Source organism: Poecilia reticulata, linkage group LG3 (assembly GCF_000633615.1).
Source record: "Poecilia reticulata strain Guanapo linkage group LG3, Guppy_female_1.0+MT, whole genome shotgun sequence".
Lineage (NCBI taxonomy): Eukaryota > Metazoa > Chordata > Actinopteri > Cyprinodontiformes > Poeciliidae > Poecilia > Poecilia reticulata.
The window spans coordinates 27,830,156-27,837,960 of record NC_024333.1 but is presented as its reverse complement, the minus strand read 5'-3'; the positions used below and the strand labels follow the sequence as shown (position 1 = coordinate 27,837,960).

Here is a 7,805-nt window from a genome sequence, read left to right as displayed (position 1 = left end):
TAATCAATGCATATGAGAGATAGAAGCTCATTGAAGTCGGTAAAGAAATTTTCCACATATGTTGGGGTTTTGTATAGAGTTAGTGTCAAAGTTCGTTTGTGGCCTTTTACCTCAATTCCAAGATATTCAAAATACATAAAATTACCCAATGAGATTTTGCTACAGTTCATGGTATTTTTAAATATTGAAGCCACACCTCCTCCTTTTTTGTGTTTTCTATTCTCACTTAAAAAATTGTAGTTAGAAGGCGCTGATTCAATTAGTACGATTGGTTCATTATTTTCATTCATGTTTTATTTCTGTAAGAAATAAACAGAAATTTTTTATTTCTGTAAGAAATAAAACATCAATATTATGCTCGGTGAAGAAATCATTAATTAATAGAGCTTTAGCACAGAGAGATCTCGTATTTAAAAGAGCCAGTTTAAGTGACTTGGAGGCTGAAAGCTCTTCAGTCTGAGGTTCCTTTAGACAGGGGATCAGTCTGAGGTTTGAATTAAGACCACTGCTTTTTGTATTTCTGTTTTTTGTAACTTTTCTTGTAGTGATCCGGACAGGTAATGTACTGCTATGCAATGTCGGGGGGCCAGACACATTCTGGTGGAAGACGGTTGCAAAGATAATATCTGGACCCCGGTCTCAGACATCAGAAACGCAGAGTGCTGGATCYTCAGGGAGGTTAGAGGCAGGTGGCTTAGATGAAGTGAGGTCTGCTATGTTAGAGGAACGGAGAGTCGTGCCGAGGTGAAACTTGATCCATACCATCCTGCTGGGAGGAGGAGTCCGTCTGTTTTCCTCTCTGACCCGGATCCCCCACCAGCATCTTCAGGCGGTTCAGGTGCAACCCGATTCTCTTTAGTGATTGACTTCCTGGGAAACTCTGATCTTCTGAGTGAGTGTAGGAGCAGAGAGGGAGGAGGGAAGAAGGAGGGGAACCAATCATTCTGTTCCTAGTTGATGTCTTATCACTTTGTTTTGGGACACTTTGCTCTTGATAAGCGGAGGCTTCCATCTTAGTCAGACATCCTTGAGCCTGTTCTTCTGAAGCGATGGTCACATTGTTGTTCTTGTTGATAAAATGAAAARTATTTGCAGTTAGCAGTCTTATTCCATGTTTGCTAAGATTAYCTCCTCTTCTCCCAAAGAGGTGAAAGCGCTGCTAGTAGGTCCAGAAGTTATTGATGAAGGTCACTAAGCTGGCAGAGCAGGTTTGTCACCATGTCATCAGTCTGCTCTCTGGTTTTTGGATTAATCATTAAATCATCATTTACATCATGTCTACCTGGGCCTGCCAGCGTCTTTCTCACCACCACCGATTTTGCTAACAAAATGTGTCACTTTGACCCTAAGTGTTGCTGTACAGCCACRTSTTCACAATTGCATCAAAGCTATCAAGAAAAACTGTAAAAGCAAAATATCATGGGTGATGAAAGAGGTCTGTGTTTTTTATAAAAAGAATCACATCGTTTAAAAGTTTACCATAGTTTTCCTTTAAATGTGTTTTAAAATCAGAATTGTTTTCATTTAAGCGGGTGAATTTCTGAGTTTTAATTCTTAGTTGTAATTTTGCATTTACAAAAAATGCAAATGCTCTTCACCACCCAGCACTGTAATATTATTCTTTTTCAAAATAAAAGAAGCAAACCMTTTTTGTWTATAAAGAGGTTAATTTTCACACCTCATCAATAAACAAAATGATTTATTTACTTTCAGGAGCAAAGGCAGATGTGAATTCTTGTAGGTTTTTCTTTAAAAAATCATCAACCTGAAAACAAGGACGATTCGCTCTTTCTTCAGAAAATCTGTTTCATTCCATYAAGTTTACAATCAAGTTTTCCTTGGASCAAAACTCACTGCAAGCGTGTTCACTACAAAAACAGAAAATTTACCAATTATTTTTAGTCTATTTTCTAGTGCAAGTCTCTCAGTTCACCTCAGATAAAGCTCAACTATTTTACAAGTAACTACAGTAGAATGTATGAGCTGCTTATTTTTAGTCAAATCCTTAATATTGATGAAAAARTTATTTCATTTGCTGATTTAAGTTATGAGAGGGGGAAATGTTTTATTAGTGAAATCTGTCAATGGAACAASAACTTTTTTCAAGTGTTTGAGAACGACGAGATGTTAAAGATCCTCTATATGTTGATGACAGCACAGATCAGTGTCTGACCTGTGATTGGACAGATCAGTGTCTGTCTTGTGATTGGTGGCTTTCTTTCCAGCAGGAAGTTGTGAACAGAGTTTAAAAGCTGCTGCAGGACTGCAGACATTCACAGCAAGCTGGACGGACCAGCAATGTACTTGCTGAAGGTTCTGCTGCTGGGGCTGGGTGAGTCGGAAACACTGGAGACATTTCCACTGGTTCCAGAGAGGCTGCTGCTCTCGGTGACTCTCAGACTTCCCTCTGATTCTGTTTCAGAATGAAACTTCTTTGCATATAAACTGTGATGCTTTTTAATCTTTAACTGTTTATCCTCTTTCTGTTCCTGCAGCCATTTTTGCACCTGATTTCTGAGTAAAGTCCTCCTTTTTCTTCTTCAGGTGTTTCAGTAAACTCAGGTGTTTCTCTGCAGAAGAGAATCATTGGAGGTCGAAACTGTGAAAACACAGAGCGTCTTTTTCATGTTCGGCTGGAGAGCAGCAGGTCTAGTAATGAAAGGATCCGCTGTGGAGGATCTCTGATCGACCCTGAGTGGATCCTGACTGCAGCTCACTGCTGGAAGCCAGGATGGTAGGAAAGAGACATGAAGACAATTTTATCTGCAGATGATCAGGTTTTCTGTCTTTTAATTATGATCTAACTTTTTCTGCAGGATTAATGAAGCAATGTTAGAAGTTCATCCACAGACTGCTAGGCAGCAGAGTCAAGTAATCCGAGACAGACCTGTGATTTATACTCGCAGTCGCAGAGACCATGACATTGCGTTGGTGAAGCTTCATACACCAGTATCAGGTGTCCCTCTTGCTCGGCTATCAGACTGCAGATATCGTCTTAAAGTGTAAATCTTTCTCTGATCATAACATAACTTCAGGTTTTCTATCCTGCTCCTCCAATCCTGCTGCCTCTGCTTCAGCACACCTGAGTCAGGTAATCAGGCCACCAGCAGAACCAGAACCCATTTAGCTCAGGTGTGTTGGACTAGAGACACATGTCACTGAGGACTGGAGGTGGACACTCCTGTGTCAGTGGATAAAGTCCTTCATGGATTTATTTTCTGTTCTTTCATTGTTCTTTGCAGTTAATTTTCTTTGTTATCTTGTATTTTTACATTTTCTTCTTATTGTTTTTTAGAGGCGATACTGTTCATCTGGCAGGAGAGGGAGAAACAACAGCTGGCCCCAATAATCAGCGATGTGAGAGAAATATTGAAGTTATGAGAATAAAATCTTTGTTTCTGTCTCTAAAGAGAAGTTTGAGTGAAGAACATGTTTATGATTCTCTTGTTTCTCTACAGTGCCTATTATTCCTCCTATTCCAGCAAATCTTCAGTGTGTCGACATGAATGTTGTTGCCGTTTCCCTCTTCATAGTGCCATATGGGCATGTATTCCGTGCTGAAGCACCGAACAAGGATATATGCTATGTAAGTTTGTTTTTTCCCAATATCGCTCTACAGCAATTAGAAGACTTTTCTGTTTTACAACATAACTATATTGATATAAATTTTTCTACAGGCCGACACTGGTGGAGCAGCGATATACAATGGCAAGATTTATGGTGTGATTGCTCTTAGTGGAGAATTAGCATATCAGAGTCCAGCTACAATCATGGATGTGTGTAAATACAAGGACTGGATTAAAAGAACAATTAGGCGTGGAAAATAAACTATTGTGGAATAAAATTCTCATAAAATTTCCTCACATATAATTTTATAATTGCATCTTCATCAGTTTGATCCACATGTCTGTAGAATTAGAATAAATGAAGTTTTGTTTTTTTCTCACCTGATCTTCACCTCCCTAATGGAGCTTTCTCTTCACCTAAGAAATGAAAAATAAATTAATAAATGCATGAAAAAGAAACATTTCCTGACTGATTGTCTTTACATTCATGGTTCAGTTTGTTCAGTTGATATTTTCCCTGAACTGAGTCTAAAAACATGAGTTTTAAATCACATGAAGAGGAGAAACAGAAGTAATTTATTTATTCAGTTTTTGTCTTTATTTTACATCAGAAATGAATATGCAGCATCTAAACTTTGCAGCTCTGGAGTTACTATTCCTGATTTAGTTCTAGAGAACTTTAAACGCCAACACAACCAAAGAGTTGTGCACAAAAATAATGAAACAGAAGTCACATAATGCAACTATTGACAAATAATAAAATCTTAATGTAAAAATAATAGAAAAAACATCACATTTTTAATAAAGATACAAAGAAATAAGTTTAAAAATTAAAAACATTTTAAAAGTCAGAGTTTGGAATGACAGAAGTTTTAAGGAAACATTTAAAAACAGGTAAAACTAATTAATGGTATCTTCTAGTTGCCCCAAATTCAACATGAAAATTATTGAAAATGTTTGTCTTTTGCAGTTAAAGTTTCATTGTGGATTTATAATATATATACTTTTCTTTCTATAAGGAAACATAAAGCTATAAAAAGGGATTATCTTAAAAACATTAACATAAAAATGGCTTGTAAAATAAGGGAGGAAGTGCTAAGATATTTATTTACTTTCACTGTTGAAGTTAAAATTTGAATTACATGTTTATTGTGTAAAACATTTCAGAAATTACAATTTGGTTTTTAAAAAATTAACATGGCAGTAGTTATCTGTTAATTTTATAGTAACATCTGATAAATGTTATGTGTTAGTTTTGCTAAAATATGTCATTAATACGTTATTATGTTTTCAATGATAACGTTTACATAAATTTAAACAGAAAAGAAGGTTTGCATCATCAAATATGATGGCCTTATTAAATAATTATCCAAATAATGGTATTAATTAACAAGTTTTACTTATTTCTAATGAACCAAGAATATTAATGCTGTTATTAAATGATACAAACTTTTTCAAGAGTAGTGATTTTTGTTGTTCGTTTTATTCTTCATACTTCGCAGCAGTGACGTGCGGCAGGCCCGTGCAGAGACCACTAAAGGGTCAGGTGCTAAAAAAAAAGGGCACATCTAACCGCATTCTAGGACAGAATATTAAAGCCTCTCAGCTTTCAGAGTTTAATAAACAATGATAAATTACAAAAATGTGACATATACACAAACATCTCTATATAGAGCATAACACTGTACCTATATGTAAGATATTTTATTAGTAATATTTTTTTCAGGTCTACTTTGTTATTTGTTCAGGAAATCAGAGCTGCATCAAACTTTAACCTGGAACTGCAGAAAAAAGAAAAAAATATTAGCAAAACTTGAATTGTTAACGCATGTCACCATGAGAAAGGCCTACTGAGTTTTGCTTAAAAAAAACTTTTTTAAACATTTAAATCACATTCGTCTCATGAAGTGTATTTTTTTTGCGAAGCAAACTTATTTTGCATGTCAGAAATCTTTTCTTAATATTCTAAGTTTTTGTTGGAGTCAAAGTTTTGCTTGTGATTCGCACATGACGTCTTGAGCAGGGCCTAAAATCACAACAAAAGATTTCTGATGTGTGCATATAAAAGTTTATATTTGGCAAATAACTTTTTAAGTTCACAAGACAAAAATAAGTTATTTAATTTAAAAAAGTTTTTTAAACAAAACAATGTTTTTTAAACAAGAAATCATTACAATTCCAAAAGTTTTGATTACAATTTTATTTTACTTAGTTAGTTTTACTTGGTTAGTTGTTTTTTTTTCATTGAATAATTGGGAAACAATTTTAACTTCATACTCTGTGAACCAGACACTAAACTTAAAGTCTGGTTTGAGTTTTTTCCCCTTCATTAATGACACACTTTTACTACATTCATTATATCTATCATGGTAATTCAGGGTGAGTTATTTTTAATTCTAAATGAATATCCTTGTTGGACTATTATTTAAGCCTTAAAGATACATTTACCTAATGCTGTAATAAATGAAATGTACATTATGTAGCAAAGGAAATTAGAAGATTGGACATATATTCATTATGGAGATGATCGGTTTTGGACAGGCGATGTCCCCTTATTGCATAAGCGATACTGAAGAATAACTGATATCATTAAAAATACAGGGAAGAAGCTTTTTAGTTATCTTGCTTTGCTAGCAAAGTTGTTAGCTAGCAGCTAGCTAATAGCACTCCAACAACAGCCTAATGTCTGTATGATAAAAATACTGAATCGGTAGATAACAACAGTTTTTCCTCACCTGGCTGTCCTCCCGCTCAGTAGTTCTTCAGAGAAAGGCAGACGCAGAGGCCTGTCAGTGTCTTAAATTGCGACTCCGTGCTGAAGCAGAAACGATGCTTCAACGWTTTCTGTCATCTGAGAAGTAGCAAGTCTACTCCACTTTATTCACCAAAAACGTTTTTTTTTAATTCACCAAAAACTGTTCTGTAATCTGGAACGTTCGCTATGTTGAGCTCCAGTTAGCCRCCTTATCTCACTGCGCGAGAGGCAACTGCGTCATGCGTCACCSGCAAAAGGTCGAAGGTAACAAGGTGACCGGAGGGCTTATTATGTTGTACAAAGAATAATAAAAATAATTTTAGTACATGTTATGTGTCAGAAGAGGGCTTAGAAAATAATAAAACAAAAAAAATAAAATAAAAATAAAAATTGACCAAAAGGGCACTTTGGGCAAGGAGCAAAAAGGGCAGGTGCTCAAGCACCCCAGCCCCCCTCTGCATGTGCCTGACGTGGGGTGAGGTTCATGGCTGGTGAGGCTCTGACTTAATCATAATCATATTTACAAATGTAAATACCTGGCATGTTACTGTTTACATATGGAAATTATACAAATGCGCACAATGAAAAAACACTTCTTTAACATGCCATCCATGGCTGCGCTGCCACAGTAGAACAATTCTGTACAGACAAGAGTAGGCACGTGCAGAGGGGAGCCTGAGGGGGCATGAGCCCCTGCTGCTTTTATCCTTGATGCCCGTTTTCATTTTGGAATGAATATGTGTAATGTAAACATTTAAATATAAATAAAAAATGTGGCCACTTCTGCTAAATTTTTGTGGATTGTATTTTGTACCATTTAGTTTTCTTCTTTGGGTAGTTAGAATATATATAAGTTAGTTTAGAACCAAAATGTATAATTAATTTTTATATTTGGAATTGTGTAGATTACATTGTTAATTGTTAGACCCTCCCATTAATTTGAGTAATTAAGTACACAACGGTTGAAGGTCTATTGTTTGGTAAATGTCTGGTGTGTTGCTAGGTAACAGGAACAAAGGTTTTTACATATTACATTGTGTAAAAGTGTTGAGCATAAACAAACTGTTTTCACCATTGACTTTAAGATGCATGTTGTCAGGAACAAAGAACACATACAGACAGGGGCACAACTACACAGTATTCAGGTGGATGCGAAAACATAAATCGGTGCCAACCCCCAAGGAAGGTACGTCAGGGTGAAGGAGCATAGAAAACATACGCTCCGGAGGAGCTGGAAGAAGTGGCTGGGGAGAGGGAAGTCTGGGCCTCCCTTCTGAAGCTGCTGCCCCCGTGACCCGACCCCGGATAAGTGGCAGAAAATGGATGGATGGATGGATGGCATACTTTAGGCACCTAAAAGTATGCCTTTTAGGTGCCTTGATAAGCTTTTACTATTTTTGTTACAATTGCAAAGAATAAAAAAATTATAATCCTGATGTAATGTTGTTTAACAAAGTACCCAATCCATTTTTAGATTTATGACG

At 36.1% G+C, this 7,805-nt stretch overlaps 2 protein-coding genes across 2 annotated transcripts in view; both read left to right on the top strand.

The window, feature by feature from the left end:
• LOC103462791 (glandular kallikrein-like) overlaps positions 1 to 7,805 on the top strand; it is an 81,978-nt gene that overhangs the window by 42,642 nt on the left and 31,531 nt on the right. The gene's annotated exons all lie outside the window — the stretch shown is intronic.
• On the top strand, positions 2,222 to 4,027 carry LOC103462788 (kallikrein-14-like). The gene is made up of 6 exons (XM_008405783.1): positions 2,222 to 2,332; positions 2,545 to 2,734; positions 2,817 to 3,002; positions 3,296 to 3,357; positions 3,459 to 3,586; positions 3,678 to 4,027. Exons 1-6 carry the CDS (start codon positions 2,299 to 2,301, stop codon positions 3,825 to 3,827), a joined length of 750 nt encoding a protein of 249 aa, XP_008404005.1. The 5' UTR covers positions 2,222 to 2,298; the 3' UTR covers positions 3,828 to 4,027.